This window comes from Gossypium hirsutum, chromosome A11, assembly GCF_007990345.1.
Source record: "Gossypium hirsutum isolate 1008001.06 chromosome A11, Gossypium_hirsutum_v2.1, whole genome shotgun sequence".
Classification (NCBI taxonomy): Eukaryota; Viridiplantae; Streptophyta; class Magnoliopsida; order Malvales; family Malvaceae; genus Gossypium; species Gossypium hirsutum.
In genome coordinates this window covers 4,589,767-4,607,637 of record NC_053434.1, presented here as the reverse complement: position 1 = coordinate 4,607,637, position 17,871 = coordinate 4,589,767, and the positions used below count along the sequence as shown (strand labels likewise).

Here is a 17,871-nt window from a genome sequence, read left to right as displayed (position 1 = left end):
AACCCGAAAGTTGATTCTTCTTCGCTAAACAGCTAAGCCCCTTCTCACTCATGTGACTGAGTCGTTTATGCCACAACTCAATTGAGCTGTCATTCAGTGTCACATTCACCGTCTCTCGAGAAGTCAAAGCTTGCATCAAGTACAAATTTGAGCTCCTCTTTCCTCGAGCCACAACCAAGGAGCCTTTAGTCAGCTTCCACTGCCCTTCACTGAAGGTGTTACAGAATCCCTCATCATCAAGCTTTCCTGCAGAAATCAAATTCAAAAGGACATCCGGTGCATGTCTGACATCCTTGAGAGTTAACTTTGTTCCATTGTTACTCACCAAGCTAACATCTCCCATACCAATAACCGAAACCAAACCATCATTACCCATCTTCAATACCCCAAAATCACCAGGAGTATAAGATGTGAAGAATTCCTTCCTCGACGTGACATGAAGTGATGCACCAGTATCAATCACCCAACTAGTCTCGTCGCATGCTAGGTTGACCAAATTCTCATCACAAATAACTAACAGATCTTCACGAGTAACAGTAGCAACACGCTCGGATTTTTCATCATCATTCCGATCGTGTTTATCACCACCACCACCTTTGTTCTCTTTCTTCCACTTGAAGCAATATTTCTTGATATGACCTTTCTTACCACAATGATGACACTCAAGATTCTTGTATCTCGATCTTGACTTGCTTCGGCTTTTATCTCTACCCTTTCCATCTTTGTCTCTGTTTCTCCCTATGTTCTCGATAACCAACACCTCGGACTGTGATGTAGAACCCTGAGATCTTCTTCTAACCTCTTCATTCAACACACCACTCTTAGCCAAATCCAAAGTAATAATACCCTGTGGGGCAAAATTAATGAGTGAGACTCGAAAAGTCTCCCAAGAGTCTGGTAGAGTAGCAAGCAACCAAAGTCCTAAAATCTCGTCATCAAATTTGACACCCATACCAAGCAACTGATTCATCATACTCTTGAATTCACTAACATGGTCAGCTATAGACATTCCTTCTTTATATTTCAGCGCCATCATTTTCTTCAGCAAAAATAACTTGTTATTGCCCGACCTCGAAGCATACAAGCTTTCAAGCTTCTCCCACAATTTTCGAGCATGTGTCTCCTGATCAATGTGGTTGTAAACATTTTCTTCAACAAATTGCCGAATAAAGCCACACACTTGTTGATGCTCAAATTCCCATTCTTCATCACTTTTCGAATCGGGTTTTTGAGTAGTAAAGACCGGAAGATGCAAAGCCTTCACAAACAACAAGTCCTTCATTTTATTCCGCCAAAGTTGATAATTTGTGCCATTCAACATAATCATCTTGCTCGTATTAATTTCCATAATTATCTGACACAATAACCAAGCTCTGGTACCAGTTTGTTAGGAAGAAACCGAACAACCGAAACAAAGCGAAAGCACAACCGGTGTTCTTTCTCTCCTTATAACTCCTGTCAAAAATTATGGCAAGCACAATAGCACAAGATATGTTCTCTAGCAACCTTAATCAACCACAAATCAACTAATGCAACCACAACAAAAATAAATAGAGACACCGGTATTTTACGTGAAAAACCCCTCTAAATTAAAGGTAAAAACCACGGGACTTTAGAGTCCGATAAAGAGCTCCACTATCATCAAATGTTCGGCTACAAGATCACAATATCAAGCCTACAACAAGCATTCAACTCCGACAAGGCTAACAATATGTAATCTTTAGCAAAAGAGAGAAAAATGAGAGAACATCACCAAAAAATGCAGCTTCTGAAAAATGGGTATTTCCGACGCTAAAAGACTTGGATGAAAAATCCGACCATACAAAGTCAAGAACACCATATCGCCTAGCTGCTGTCCAAAAATCAGCTCAATCGAACCACGGATGGACCTTCGATCGAAGAGTTGATCACTGCTGCACCAAGCTTGAAAAACTGATTTTTCTATTCTCTCTTTTTCTCCAACGAGCTTCAATTTCACTCTCTTTCTCTCTGGATGTAATTGAGAATTTTGCTCTCAATTAAGAATGCTGCCCACTCCCACGTTAAAAGGCCAAAAAGTTGGCTTTTGACAAAACCAAAAAGAAGGCAAAACATTGTGGCAGAAAATATGGGTTTTTCCCACATAGTGGGACCCATACCCAACACCAAACTCTTGAAATGCTTTGGACAAAAGCTGGAGATGTGGTTGAACCTCGTCTCCTTTAACACTAACATTTTCATGCTCTTCTTCAACACCCTGCGATGTTAGTGACTCCTTTCTTTCTTTTCTTTCATGTTACATTATCTTTTCGATAAAAATATTGATTTTATTCAATTTTTAAAAAAAAATATTTTTATATTTGTATATTAAAATTTGAGTAAGATAAAATTACTTTAAACAAAATATATTATTAAATTTAAACTGAGGATAACAATTTACAAATATGAATAAGTTGGCTTATTTTTTGAACATAACTATACTTAAGTAAACATGTATGATAACATTCGTTAGCCCAACACGAACGCTTGCATCAAATTTTAATATGTATAAATTGAATATTTTTAATCATAAATTTTGAGATGAGATTATTATGTTAAAATTCAATTTGTCAAAGTTTATTTGTAGCAATAGTTAAAACTCTTATTTGATACTTATATATTGTACGGATTCAAACCTTATTATCTCTCTTCCCCTTCTCAATTATGTAATGATAAAGAAAAATTCATTAACTTATTAATTTGTAAATATATAGGTAAAGTGAAAATTCCAAAGCGTGAATCAGATGATTTTATGTCGTTCGCGGCATATATAGACAAACGAGTTAAATTAGACGAGAAGATAGAACCCGGAAATGTAAGATATAATTCAGCACTGGCTATAATGGCGGCTAAACTAGCTTATGAGAATAAGGGCTTTATTAGAAACACAGTTGAACAACATTGGAAGGTAATTTTCCTTCCTGCCTCTTAATTATGGATGATATAACTTATTTATCTCACTTTGAAGGGTGTACATGGTGCAGATGGAATTCATTGATATGGACACCAACTATTGGAATGGTATCAATTTCCATTTCTGTTTTTGTTTCTTTTGTATTAATTTCAAATTTATATACACAAAATTAATTATATTTAATTTGGACAGATTATTTTGAGAATTTTCATACCCAAGGCTTCATGTTTTATGATGAAAGGGTGAATATGATAGTGGTATCTTTCAGAGGAACAGAAGCCTTCAACGCATACGATTGGTGTACGGATTTCGATATCTCCTGCTTTGAAAACCCGGAAATGGGAAAGATCCATGGCGGATTCATGAAAGCTTTAGGCTTAGTAATGGACCATGGTTGGCCACCTCAACTCCCTGCCGATAAACGAAACAAGAACTTGGCTTATTATGCCATAAGAGATGAGCTCAATGAAAGGATGGATTTAAACAAAGAAACCAAGTTCATAGTGACCGGTCACAGTCTCGGCGGTGCATTGGCGGTATTGTTCCCTGCGATCTTGGCATTGCATGGAGAAACAAAATTGCTGGAGAGATTGGAAGGGATTTACACGTTTGGACAACCCAGAGTTGGAGATGGCAAGTTTAAAAGGTTCATGGAAGAACAAGTGCTGGATAGATATGGCGTTAAATATTTGAGATTTGTTTACTGCAATGATTTGATTACCAGATTGCCTTTCGACGATCCTGTAACTTCCCTTTACACCCATTTTGGAACTTGCCTTTACTTCAACAGCTGCTATAAAGGACAGGTGAATGGTTTGAATTAAACATGCACAACAATGGTCGAAACTGAGATTGATTTTAACAATTTATTTTTCATTTTGGGGTTTGCAGATACTGGATGAAGAACCACACAAGAACTACTTTGCGACGTTTGGAGGAACTCGGAGGTTCTTGAATGCACTGTTTGAGTTAGTGAGGTGTCTTTATCTGCCATTGTTGAAAGGAGGAGATTACAGAGAAGGTTTAGCGATGATATTGATAGTTAGGTTTACTGCGCTGGCTTTTCCAGCGGTTGCGGATCATAATCCTTTGGATTATGTTAACGCAACTCGATTGGGATCCATGGAAGTATTTCAACGTGCTGAATCTTCCAAGAAATGGCTCAAAAATTCAGCAACTTCTGGTCGGGAGGTCCAAGATAAAATTAAATATTGTTGAACCGTCCAATGTCCACTATTTTAGGTGTCACTACGGTACAAACTTTTACAGCGAGAACCGTGGAATTAAAAATAACCGGCACATCAGATACAAAGTTTCATATTTGTTGATTTCTCCATGTCTAAATAACTTTATTTAGCTGATACAACTGTAATCTAATAAATTACACAAGTAACAAAGCTAATATTTAGTATATTGTAAGTAAGATTAAAGGGCAGAAAATTGTCTTATAAGAATATAGTAAAATATTTAAAAATAAAAAACACATGATAATTTTTTAAAATTGTTTGTAGAATAAAAAATGATACAATGTCTGTGTACTAAATACTAACCATTATTTAATTAGATAAATATGTATACAAACGATATCATTATAACTCCATATAAATTCACTCAATTACATAAATAATTAATCAATTAATTACTAATTTAATTAAAAAATGTGTATATATAAGTAAAGTTATAATATTGAATGATTTAATTGGATAAATGATTATACAATTAATTGTTTACAAGGCACATTTCAGTCTTTCTCTTTTTTCTTTTTTTTTCTTTTTTTTGCATTTTACAGAAAATAGGTTAAATATCACTTTTGCTCTCTTTATTAGGCCTAAAATTAAGATTTAATCTTTATACTTGAATTTTTACAATAATTTTGGTCTTATTTTTTAAATTTTTTATAATATTTAGTCAAAATAGTTAATATTGTTGATTATTTTGATAAAAAATTTTACATGAAATTTTTTTATCAAAATACTATTTTAACTAAAAAAAAACCATATCAACTACCAAAATGATTAACCGTACTAATTATTTGGACAAACTAATGACATGATTTTTTTGCATTTTTTAGTCATAAGATAATGGTAAAATTGTAGTTTTGATTTCTCTACTATACTCATATCGATATTTAATTTTTATATTTTAATTTTATATAATTTGGTCTTTCACTTTTACAATGACATTGATTAGTCGAAGTAATTTTACATACTTATATGTGATAGTTATATCTTATTATTTTATTATTATATCATTTGCATGCTGACAAGTGTCCAAGAATAAAAAAAAATTATTTCTAATTGAAAGGCTAATGGTAATTATTTTCAACTATTTATAAATGTCTTGAAAAAAAAAAGAGACTATGAACGTGACAAAATGGCATTACACTGTATTTTATCTATAGATTATATGACAATGGTGAAGTTTCAATTTTGGTCCCTATTCTATGTTCAAATTTAGATTTAATCTTTATATTTCAACTTCTTTGACATAAATTAGTATTTTATCTATAGATTATATAACAATGGTGAGTATTAAATGCTAACATACATATCTAGCCAAACGATATCACTTATGTTTGAATTTAAAAATTCAATTAATTAAATTCATTTAATTAAAACATCAATTAATTTACTTGGCTGAATATGTACATTAACATTTAAAACCTATTTTAATTGCCACGTCGAGCTGTTATTTGGGAGTAGTAACAATTTTATAAAAAAACGATTATATAAATAATTAAAACATAAATTTTTAAATATAAATAATTAAAATATAATTTAAGTCAAAATTCGCATATTGATAGTTACGTCTTGTTGTATAATATGTTTGGTAATAACAAATGACGCAGTTCCTCGAAACTTTTGTAATAAAAATTCCGCGTATCACTGTTGTAAAACGTTTCCACCTTAAATTAGTCGAAATTTGACAAAACAGAGATATATAAAAACAAAAAATAAAAGGCGGGAGAAAAAGTCAAATTGATGGGTGCGTTTAAAATTTTCCAACATTCATGCTCTCACGTTTATTTCCACAACTCCTTATGTCCCGTCCAATTCACGCAATATGTGAACACAAATTTATTTAATATTGATTGGAAACCACACCCAATATTTGTGTTACATTCTGGTGTGGTCTATCAACAATGTCATCATAGCACATCTAACCTTTTTGTATTTTAGTTTTAAGAATTATTGAAAATTAATTTTAAGAATTAATAGGTAGTTTGTTATTTGAATTTGTTTACAAATATTTAGTTGGTATATGAATTTGTTATATATATTATTTTAATTTGTCTATAGTGTTAATTTTTTTTGAATTATAAGAGGAGGATAAAACTTTAATAGTAAAATGACTCAAACTCAGGTCATATATAAAATAGTGAACACCCTAATCATTAAGGCAACACACCGAGTTCAATGGTGTTAAATTTTTAAGGGTTAATATGTAGTTTGCCTACTAAACTTATCTAAAATTACCTAGTTATACTTAAATTTGTCCAAAACATTATACTTTTTTTTAAATTAGTTCATATTTTTAAAAGATTTTTAATTTCTTAATTTACGTCTATCATATGTCATACTGATAGGCTGTGTCACTATAAGATTAGCCATCAATACTATATTAATATAAACTAACGATATTAATGTGGAGATACAATTTAAATGATGAAATACAATTTTAAATATAATTTGATAAAAAATTTAAGTATTAATTAAAAATTTAGAAAAATTACATATTAACCCTAATTTTAAATTGTACTATATAAAATTTTAATTTGATAATTAAGAATAAATTTTTATTTTATTTTACAAATAGTGTATCGAATATTGTTTTAGCTAAACTTCTTTAGGACAACGAAGCGTGCAAAGATGGGTGGACTTGAAACTCACGTGCGAGCTCAAAACAAGATAATGTAGCTTTTAATCAACACGTGTTAAGAACACATTTGTTTCCAGGAGGATACTTGTGCAACAAGCCAATAGTTTAATTAATGGTTAAAATATGACTATAATCCCTGTACTTTTTAAAAAATTGGAATTTAGTCCTGTACTTGTATTTCTAAAAATTTAGTCTATCTATTTTTCAGAATTCATGCCTTACTGTTAATATTATTAATTTTTTTGTTAAACAATGCGATTAATTAAAATATACTTTTTAATTACATAGTTACCAAAATAAGTAGTTTTTTAATTTAAAAATATCACAGCAACAAATTTGACAAAAAAAAACTAATAACAATATTAATAATTGTACTTAAATTTTAAAATCTAAAAAATAAATGAGCTAAATTCTTAAAAATATAAATATATAGACTAAATTCCTAATTTTCAAATAATACAAAAACTATAAACACATTTTAATTTCAATTAATTTGTTATTAATTAGTCAGATTCAACTCAAATATAGAGTTTGTGACTGATTGAGTTTAATTGTTGGATCAAACTATATTAACCATGAGCTAAGCCAATAAAATATGAAAAAAAAACAAATTATAAATATCTCAGGAAATAAAAAACAATATATATGTATATTTATCTTTTACCCTTGTAGCATCCAGAAAATATATAATATGTATACTAATTTGCTATCTCTGCTTCCTTTCAAGTAAACATATATAATCATTTACACCGATTAACTTAAAATAATTTAAATAGACAAAAAACAATTTTTTTTAAAGTATCAATATTTTTTAATCAAATAACAAAAGATTGTGTTAAGCATAAATTATTTTAGATCAAATTATGGTTATGGTCACTTTACTATGTTTACATTTAGGATTTAGCATCTATACATTAATTTAGTATTAATCTAGTTCCTTTACATAATATCATTAGTTAGTTGAAATAGTTAATATTTTTTTTTGTTAATTAAAATGTTAAGGTCAATTTTTTAGTGTAATGGAGTTGAGCTGAACCTGAATATTGCCAAGGTTGAGGTCGAATCGAAATTCAAGGCTCGATACTCGGTTCGAGTTTGATTGAACAACTATTTTTGAGCTTGAGCTCAACTCGAGAAATAATCTAGCTACTCAAGCTCGATTAAACTCATTTACCAATTTTTGTACTCAAGCTCGAATTCAACCTCGACTCAATAATTAAGCTTAGGGTTGATAATATATATCAAGTCAATAATGTAATTTAATAACATAAAAATATAAAAAGTTCAATAAGGCTGGTGAGCCGTTTGAAACAAATATTACCAAACTCAAATTCGACTTGATCAACAGCTTGAGCTTAGCTCGAAACTTACCAGATTGAGTTTATTTTTTTAAGTTAAACTCGAGTAGCTTACAAGTACTAGTGTCTCATTTACAACCCTATTACAAATTCATGAAGAAATATATATATTTAGTATTAAAGTATGGTTTAAGAGAAATTAGTGTAATCATTTTAATCAAGATAGTTAAGGATGATAATTATTTAGATCAATTAATGTCATTGTAAAAGTAGAAGACAAAATTATGATAAATTAAAATATAAAGGCTAAATCTTAAATATAAGCATAATAGAGAGATGAAAACTACAATTTTAGCATTCTCATATAATGGCTAAAAAAGTAAAGAAAAAAATTCGTGTCATTGATTTGCCAAAACAATTAACACTCTTAATAATTTTGATAGTTTGACCTAGATTTTTTTAAAAATTATTATTTCTACTTATCTTGTTCATATAAATATTTTTTTTGTTAGAATAGTATTTAAAAAAATTAAATAAAAAAATTAGAGTCTACAATATTAACTATTTAGATTAATTCGATAACATTATAAAACATAGAGATGAAGTTAGAAATTAAAATATAAATATTAAATCTAAAATATAAAACTTAATAGAGGGACTGAAAATGAGATTTGACCGTGTTTCTATAAGGAAAAAAAAATTGAGAGGGTTACGTGTCAACGTGAGAAGGCGGTATATGAGTGTGTGTTTCTAGAAAACAATAAAATGAGATACATTAGTCAAAGGTGACATGGTTAAACATAAATGAGCCATAAAATTCTTTAGAAATGTAATAGAAGCTTCCTTTGAAGAAAAATGTGGGAGCATTTTCTGATTAGAAAAGTATATCTCCCTCTCCCTCTCCCTCTCCCTCTCCCTCTCCCCCTCTTATCTCTATTTTCTTCAAGAAAGAACAAACGCATGTTGTTTTCTCCTTTCCATTTCCTCTTTTTGTTCTTCTGAATTTTAAAACTCTAATTTCAGTGGAGAAGTCCTTTAAAGGCTTCCTTCTTCCCTTGGCTTTGCTTTCTTTAATTCTCAGGCGCCTACATCGAAATCTCTAGAAACCCAATCTCCATTAAGAACAAGTGATAATGGAGTTGTTGAGATTAAGAAAAACCAGAGAGCTCTTACTGTCAATTCATTAAAACTGATGAAGTAAACACAGTGAGAGTGAGAACCTCCTTCATTTCCTCTCTGGGGATGGGAAATCTTGACCGCTCTTCTTCTCTTTAGTTGTTCTTATTCTTAATTCTAGGTTAGATTTTTGTTTTCTGTTTTCTTTTTACGTAATTTGCCGATAATCGGAATGGCTCAAAGGTCTGTTCCTGCGCCTTTCTTGACGAAAACATACAAGCTGGTGGACGATCCCATCACCGACGATGTGATTTCCTGGAATGAAAACGGCACATCGTTTATCGTCTGGAATATTGCTGATTTTGCTAAGGATTTGCTTCCCAATTATTTCAAACACGACAACTTTTCTAGCTTCGTGCGTCAGCTCAACACTTACGTAACTTCTCTATTTCCTTACTTTATTCTAAACCCTTTACTAATTGCATTAAAAGTCTATATTCCATTATTTTGTTTTTAAAATAAAATATAGATAAACTAAATGTTAGTGGCAGAATATTATCGCTTGAAGTGTGAATGGTTGCTTTCCTGGATAAATTACTAAAATAATAACTTTTGTTTACCTTATATTACATTTTTAGTTACTTATATATGTTTAAAATGTTAAGTTTTAGTTATTTACGTTATCGCGTTATAATATTTTAGTCACTAAGCCGTTAATTTTTGTTAACAGTATAATAGTAAGCTGACTTGGCACGTTAAATCATCATTTCAAACAAAAATTTTAGGTTCATTTATATAATAGGTCCCTATATTTTTTTGTTTTGAGCAATTTAATTTTTTTCTTTTATGTTCTTTTAATTTTTCCCTTTTTTTTTTCATTCTCTTAGGCTTTTCATTCTATTTTCATCCCTTTTTCCATTTCTTTTAACGTAGTTTTTCTTATGTTTGCCATTTGTTAAAACTAGTCCCCATATTTTTTTTTGAATAATTTAATTTTTTCGAGTAAGGAAAACTTGTGGATTAGTTTTAAAAAACGAAAAACATAGAAAAACTACATTAAAAGAAATGAATAAGGGAGGAAAATAGAGGGAGAAGCAGAAGAGAATGGAAAAAACAGAAAAAAAAGTTAAAAGAACATTAAATAAAAAAATTAAATTGCTCAAAATGATAAAATATAGGGACCAATTGTAGAATTTAACCTAAAATTTTCATTTGAAATTATGATTTAATATGCAATGTCAGCTTACCGTTACACCGTTAACAGTAATTAATGACTCAATGACTAAAATGTTACAACATAATAACGTAAGTGACTAAAACATAACATTTTAAACATAAATTACCCTTAAATAAAAAAGATAATACTTTATCCTTCTACTGCTTTTATTCAAAACACAATTATTTAGTTATTTTAAAGCAAAGATTTTACTTTTCATTTTCTCCTTTCTCGATTAATGAAATTATAGATCCCTTTGTCTTTCATAATATTGCTTTATACAACATTAAACGTACTACAACATATATTCAATTTTAGTTTGTTTATTGAAAGAATAAGTAAATTAATTCAGAAAAATAATTTATCTGTTAAATGCTTATTTTAATGTTTTATATATAATATAATAATAAATCTAGTATTTAATATTTACATATTTATTTAATTTAACCTCTATACAAATTTAAAAATAAAAACAAATACATTTTCTACTAACAAACATCCATTTAAAAAAAACTGAAAGGAATAAATCCTTTAAATATTTATCGTTTTCCTTTGCAGGGATTTCGAAAGGTTGTACAAGACAAATGGGAATTCGCGAACGAGAACTTCAAGCGAGGGCAAAAAGAGCTATTGTCCGAAATGCGCCGTCGGAAGGCAGTGACACCATCTCCGGTGAACGGTAAAACATCTGCTGCTGGTCCTTCCTCCCCGACTAAGTCCGGAGAGGACCTAGGGTCCACTTCCACGTCATCACTGGACTCGAAGAATCCAGGATCAGTTGAAACGAAGCAGGAGACAATGAATGTATTCTCCAATTTATCAAACGAGAACGAAAAACTAAAAAAACATAACGAGCTGTTGAGCTCGGAGCTGGCGCAAGCGAAGAAGCAATGCGACGAGCTGGTGGCCGCCTTAACCGAACGTGGGAAGGTGGGGCCCGACCAATTCAATCGCATCATGCGGCAAGGAAGCTATGATTCCACCCGTGATGACGATGATCATGGCCGTAGGTACGGTGCTGGTGATCCTGATGATCACGATCACGATGATGATAACGAAAATGGTAGCCAAGATTGTAACGGAAGTTTGAAACTGTTTGGGGTCTGGTTGAAAGGCGCGGGAAAAAAGAGGTTCCCGAAGGAGAAGAAAATTGTGTACGGTGAGCCATATGCTAAGCAGATGAAGACCGTACATTTTAATCACGCGGGAATGAGAATGAAAAGCGGCAAAGTTTGCAACTGACCAGTCAAGGTGGACACAAATAAGTCAGTTATAATCTTGTAACTTAAATAAATAAATCAATCAATCAAACGGTGCGAGATATAAAGGCATCGTTGGCTTCCTTTTTCCCGTCTAAAGAACATAATTATTATCATCGTCCACGTGCAAAGTCAGAATAATTTTTTAAAAGGTTAAATAAAATTTTAAATTTTTATAGTCTATATTTATATAATCTTTAAAAGGTTAAATTAAATTTTTATAATTTTAAGAGATTAATGTACAATTTTATTTTTATTAATTTAAAATTTTAAAAGAATTTCAAAGATCTAAATAGTAATTTTACATTTTAAGGAGGTTGTACCTCTATCAGCCCCTAAATTCACTCCTACTCGTGGTGATTGTTATTTTAAGTTAAAAAATATTGACTCCATTAAATATTTTATATATAATTAAATTAAACTTAAAAAATAACATATAATTAAAGTATCGTGAGATATAATATCAATAAAAAAAATTAAAAAGAAGTGGTGACAGAAAAAGGTTGGTTACTTAGTGAAATAGTAAAAAATTTAGTGTATTAGACCTTAGTGTGTAAGCTTTTATCCATCTAAAAACACATTTATAATATTCAATATATACAGCCAATTAATTATACTATATTTGAATAAAAGGAAATTTTTAAGATTTTATCACTTTACCAAATAATATTATTTCTTATAGAATTGCATCTTCTTTTGTCAATACTGCTTGAATGGAGGAAAATAAATCGCGTGTGAATATGTGATTATCAATTTCATCAAATTTACCAACTTTTTATGAGAATTTTACTTTAAATATATAAACGTATCAATTTTAATGTTGTTATTAAATTTAAACTAAATTGACAGAAATTAATATCATAAGGGCTAAATTGATCAAAATAAGATAATAATAATTAATGATTTTTTTTGTAATTTAAAATTCAATTTTATATTTATGTTTATTATCTATCTATATTAATATAAAATTTTCAATGAATTAATGTTACGATATCAACTCAATTAAAAAAATTAAAAATAATTTAAAGAATAAAAAAAATTATTTTAGGCATTTGAATTAAAACATTTGTAATTTAAGCACTCACATAAAAATTACAAACAACAATTTGGTCACTCACATAAAAATTACAAACAACAAGCTAATGTGATAGTTAAAAAAATTAATATAATAGTAAATTTAGCCCTCAATTTTTACATATTATATTAATTTAATTATAATTTAAAAGAAGTTAACCCTTAAATTTTAAGAATGACCTCAATTTGACCTTAATTTTTTATTTTTTTAAAGAAATGTATAAAAATATATAAATATTTTTTAAAAAATATAATAATAAATTTAAATTTTATATTAATATTAAATATAAAAAACCCTCCCCACTCCACGTCCTTCTCCTCCGACCATCGCTCTCCCCTCCCTCTCCCCGTTGACTGAGCAACGAGACGCATGGCGAATTCTGTCTGGAACATAATAGTGCACACCTAAAAGCAGACTGATAAAATAGTAAGTTGAATGTAAGAGGAAAAGATATTTGATACGGAATATGCACCGCACATATATCAAAATAGGGCAAATTCGTCTTCACCTCATCTCCTTGAATAACCTCAACTAAAATCAACATTTTAGACAACATTGTCAAATCCCCAATTCTAGAACATTCAAATTTTTTAGGTAATTGGCTATTAAAGCTCCTAAAGTTGAGAATTTGGTCATTTCAAGTGATGAGAGAAAGGGGTGCCTTGAAAAGACATTGAAGTTTGAGGACCATACAAGGATCGAGTTTGACGTACGATAATGGCCAAGGAGGGGAGAGGTCTGGTGAAGGAGAGGGAGATGGTCGAGGCGAGGAGGGGAGGGGAGGGGAGTGTTTTTTATTTTATTTAATATTAATATAAACTTTAAATTTATTATTATATATTTTGAAAAATATTTTTGTATTTTTAGATTTTTCAGAATTAGGATTAAATTGAGATATTTATAAAACTTAAGGGTTAAGTTTTTTAAATTATGACTAAATCAATATAATATATAAAAGTTAATAGTTATATTTTTTTATTATATTAATTTTTTTAATTATCACGTTAATTTATTTATGATTTCAATAGAAATAATCAAAATAACTAAATTATGTAATGTAAGTGCATAAATTACAAATATTTTATTTTTTTGCCTAAAATGAAAATAATTTATAATTGAGTCACTATACGGAATTTACCCAATACATAATAGTAGAAAATCTTGGTAATTTTTTGCAAAAAGGTAAGAAATTAATAATAATGGAAGAAATAATAGAGCCCATAAGATGGGCCCGAAGCCCATTGTTAGCGAAACTCAAAAGAGTAACTTGAAAGGGCATTGGATTCCAAAACTATCCCACTTTTATTATTATTTAAAATTTTAATTAAGTTAGCATTACAAATTAACTTAACATTAATTTGAAATTAATAATTATATAATAAATAATTGCAGTACATTTAATATTTCAAGTATTTATGTGATTAAATTTTATTTTACTTACAATTTAATATATAATTTTTTATTTATAATCTCATACATTTTTCATTTGTTATACGTAATTTTTACTTATGAATTTATATGATAAAATTTTTAATATATTTGAAACCAATGATCGCATATTTTTGTCAAAGAGCATAATATTCTTAATAAATAACACGGAAATTAAAAAATGTCTCACTTACAAAAGGAAAAAAAATAAAATCTCACATTCAACAGAAACAATTAAACTTTAATTGAATCATAAATTAAATGATTATGAAACATATCGTAGGATGAATAGTTGGCCTACGGTGATTTGCAAGAGCACCTCAGTTTGTTTTCATCCGACAGTAGTTTTGCGAACCTACACATATTAATCCATGACTTTATGTGTATATATAGTTAAAAACATGTTGTAAAATGTTATGAAAATTAAAAATAATTATTGACTAAAATATATGATATATACCTTTGCAGTGCTTCTGCATTGGAGCCGCCATTTTCAACTGGTTCGTAAAAGCCGGTGTCGAGATTGATGCGTGAAACAGTTTTAGTGAGCAACTTGTGTCCTTTATCGACCAGGTTGTCCAGATTCTCCTTTGTAGATATATCGACGGAGGCCATATCCCCAGTTAGCGTATCATCCTGGTTTTAAAAAGTTCATCAAATTATATATATAGAAGAGGATATTTATAGCATATAGACATAGGAAAAAGAAAAGAAAATTACATCGATACGAAGATACATGTCCTCAGAATGAAGGGCCCGGAAAACAACAGAGTTATGGTAGTCAATCATATCCTTGCTAGCTTCGCCATAAAAATCCAGTATGGGACTAGCGTTATTTTCAAATAACCAGCTTATCAGACCCCATTTGGACGCCGTTTTGGCATCGTATTTCTTTTCGTGCCTGTTGGATCCTGCTCCTAGCGAGATCACAAGATAGCGTCCATAATCCAAGGGGTCCATCGCTGCAAAATCTGGGTTCTCTTTCATTATCTCTTTCGTCACTTCTCGTATGGCAACCAATGTCTGATCCATCCACATTCCAACCATTAACTTAATTCTCAGCAAATCATTCTTATATGAGTTCATTTTTAAGGTTTTATTTTTATTTCTTAACTTACGGGATTGTTGGCTGCGATGCCGCCGTCGATAAGGTTGAATTCTTCATCGTTGTTCTTGAAATAATAAGATGGGAAATAAGTGGGCGCTGCAGACGTGGATATGCAGATGTCTGATAACAAGGCGTCAATCTCTGGTCTTCGAGGAATCTGCATGCATACCCAAAATTACATAACGTGCCTGTCTCTGCTATTATTTGCCTAGCTGCTATAGTTGACCATTTGTAAATTTAATTATATATACTTAGCGCACCTAGGGTTGACAACACAAATTTAATTATATATATACAAACCTCAATTTACCCACCCCACAAAGGTTCTGTCTATTCAATTTTTTAGATGTCCATCCAGCCTAATATAAAGTTTACGCAAGGATCCAACTTGGAATACAAAAAATGATAGACAACCCGACTTGAATCAAACGAAATTGTCAAATAACACCACTACGTTTAAACAATTTATTATTATATATCATGACAAACTTGAAAGAAAGATAGGCAAGAATCATACAATAAAGAACCCAATAAAACTTCAATCTTCATATCATGTTTGACATTAACTTAAAGATCCAACCAATTGGACTTTTCGATTTGGGTTCAATTCACTGAATTGAATATTTTTAATGTTTAAATTTATTTTTAAACACTTATTTAATGTGAAATAAATTATAAAAAAATAATACTTAACAAAAAAAATGCATTTAGCTTAATGTTAATATTTAAAATATAAGACTAAAATATTAAAACTATAAATCTCATTAATTACAAATAAAATTTAAAAAATATATAAATACATAAAACCAATTTTTTCTTAATTCAATTCAATTTTACACGATTGACTTCACCATGTGTAATTCACGGTGGTTCTCTCCTTTATTTATTTCGATTAATTATTTTAATTTACTGCTTGTAATGATTAACTATAACTGGAATAACGGTAGTCAGTTAATTACCTGATAGGTGGAGAAGATAGTAGGCTGAAGTTTCTTAATGTCGAAAGTAGGAATGGCAACACTGGTCAAGGTTTGATGCAATTTAGTGTTCCCTAATAAGTCCCTAATCAGCTTGTAATGAAACTTCCCATCGTATCTGGGTCCCGTTAGTGCTTTCGTTATCGTCGAAGCCCATGCCAGGATCCCACTGCATCTTCCAAATCCCCATAAACTTCGAAACGATAACATACAACACAATATATATTATATATATAAATACACAGCTATCATATATATAGGTTATATTATATTACCTCGGCTGTGGGAAAATTTGAGGGCCATTTTTAACGTAAAAAGGCACTATATCTTTAGCAGCAAAAAGAGGACGACCATTTTCATCTGGGGCAGATAACATGGCTGTTATAAGACCACCGGTGCTTGTTCCTGCCATGACGTCGAAGTAATCCGCAAGCCTAACATCCTCACCATCCAGTTTCTGTTTTCAACACAAAGCTTATACATAAATTGATGAATCATCGTTTATATAAATAATCTGTTAATTAATTACCTGAAGTTCAGATTCAAGTGCAGCGAGAATAACACCAGGAATGATTCCTCTAATTCCCCCTCCATCGATACTGATAACAGTGATAAGTTTTCCATATTTTGGTGGTTGGATTTGTACAGATGATAATCTTGCATCCATTTTGAATTTGGAAAATTTAAAGGACAGATATTTACTGAAACAAGGATATGTAGTATTGGAAATAATGAAAGAAACAATGTGTATTTATAGACATATATAATTGCAGATTTAGGCCTCTGATAATGGAAGTTCATTTGATTATTCATTATCCATATACTTAGCAGTCAGCCATCAGCTATATCCTCGCTGGGACCATCACCAACATGCTACTTAAAAAACTGAAACAAATGAAGCTTGATCTAATTCACAAGGTATTCGTTAATTTTAATTAAAAGTTTTATGGTTTTGTCTGTCATTCCTCACCAGTATGGATTTAAGTACATATATCATACTAATCCTTAAAGATTTTCCTAAGATTGGATTGAATAGTACTATAACAAAACTTGTTGTAACATTTTCTTTTTGTGTTTCAGACAACTTCATAATAATCGAATACGAGAGATTATAATCATAATTAGGATTAGAAGGCTTTGTTGAGTATGTGGTTTTGAATGCGCTAAAGCATATTATTTATGGGTTGGGAAGGGATCATGGATAGTTTTAAGAATTGTGTCAAAAAAAGAGTATATATGATTAGAACCTATAATGATATTGTTAAAAAAATTAAATATCAATTATTTTTAAAATATTCTCTTTAAAAAGATCCATTAAAATTTTATATTAATAATACTAAGAAAAAGCTGAACTAAAATTAGAAAATGCCTTGCAATAAATTTAACACTTTTCTAATCCTGCTTCTTATCCAAATTATTCATAAAATTATACTCAAGGTTAAAAAATATCAATTTTGGACTTTGAATCATCTTTATTGTAAATTAATTAAGCCCAAAAATTAAACTTGAGGATACCTTCGATTAGAGATTGTGTGACCTGAATTCTATTATTTGTTGAAAAAATAAATACAATATCAAAGTAA

At 30.0% G+C, this 17,871-nt stretch overlaps 3 protein-coding genes across 3 annotated transcripts; 2 read left to right on the top strand and 1 right to left on the bottom strand.

Moving 5' to 3' along the window:
* Nucleotides 1-2,717: 2,717 nt before the first annotated feature.
* LOC121209665 (triacylglycerol lipase OBL1) lies at nucleotides 2,718-4,344 on the top strand. Its single transcript, XM_041080690.1, has 4 exons — nucleotides 2,718-2,926; nucleotides 3,003-3,039; nucleotides 3,125-3,738; nucleotides 3,824-4,344. The coding sequence occupies exons 1-4, from the start codon at nucleotides 2,771-2,773 to the stop codon at nucleotides 4,148-4,150; spliced, it is 1,134 nt and encodes a 377-aa protein (XP_040936624.1). The 5' UTR covers nucleotides 2,718-2,770; the 3' UTR covers nucleotides 4,151-4,344.
* Nucleotides 4,345-8,915: 4,571 nt separating this feature from the next.
* On the top strand, nucleotides 8,916-11,784 carry LOC121202818 (heat shock factor protein HSF24). Its single transcript, XM_041080689.1, has 2 exons — nucleotides 8,916-9,661; nucleotides 11,000-11,784. Exons 1-2 carry the CDS (start codon nucleotides 9,458-9,460, stop codon nucleotides 11,681-11,683), a joined length of 888 nt encoding a protein of 295 aa, XP_040936623.1. The 5' UTR covers nucleotides 8,916-9,457; the 3' UTR covers nucleotides 11,684-11,784.
* Nucleotides 11,785-14,402: 2,618 nt separating this feature from the next.
* On the bottom strand, nucleotides 14,403-17,005 carry LOC107944292 (patatin-like protein 1). Its single transcript, XM_016878118.2, has 7 exons — nucleotides 16,818-17,005; nucleotides 16,564-16,745; nucleotides 16,271-16,457; nucleotides 15,322-15,468; nucleotides 14,924-15,226; nucleotides 14,664-14,839; nucleotides 14,403-14,558 (listed from the first exon to the last, which is right to left on the bottom strand). The coding sequence occupies exons 1-7, from the start codon at nucleotides 16,953-16,955 to the stop codon at nucleotides 14,501-14,503; spliced, it is 1,191 nt and encodes a 396-aa protein (XP_016733607.1). The 5' UTR covers nucleotides 16,956-17,005; the 3' UTR covers nucleotides 14,403-14,500.
* Between the last annotated feature and the right edge of the window lie 866 nt (nucleotides 17,006-17,871).

Coding starts and splice junctions, on each gene's coding strand:
- LOC121209665 (XM_041080690.1), top strand. CDS start 2,771: ATGTCGTTCGCGGCATATATAGACAAACGAGTTAAATTAGACGAGAAG. Junction 3,040..3,124: donor GGACACCAACTATTGGAATG/GTATCAATTTCC, acceptor TAATTTGGACAG/ATTATTTTGAGAATTTTCAT. Junction 3,739..3,823: donor ACAGCTGCTATAAAGGACAG/GTGAATGGTTTG, acceptor TGGGGTTTGCAG/ATACTGGATGAAGAACCACA.
- LOC107944292 (XM_016878118.2), bottom strand. CDS start 16,955: ATGGATGCAAGATTATCATCTGTACAAATCCAACCACCAAAATATGGA. Junction 15,227..15,321: donor GCATCGCAGCCAACAATCCC/GTAAGTTAAGAA, acceptor TGGATGGATCAG/ACATTGGTTGCCATACGAGA. Junction 14,840..14,923: donor ACATGTATCTTCGTATCGAT/GTAATTTTCTTT, acceptor TTTTAAAACCAG/GATGATACGCTAACTGGGGA.
- LOC121202818 (XM_041080689.1), top strand. CDS start 9,458: ATGGCTCAAAGGTCTGTTCCTGCGCCTTTCTTGACGAAAACATACAAG. Junction 9,662..10,999: donor TGCGTCAGCTCAACACTTAC/GTAACTTCTCTA, acceptor TTTCCTTTGCAG/GGATTTCGAAAGGTTGTACA.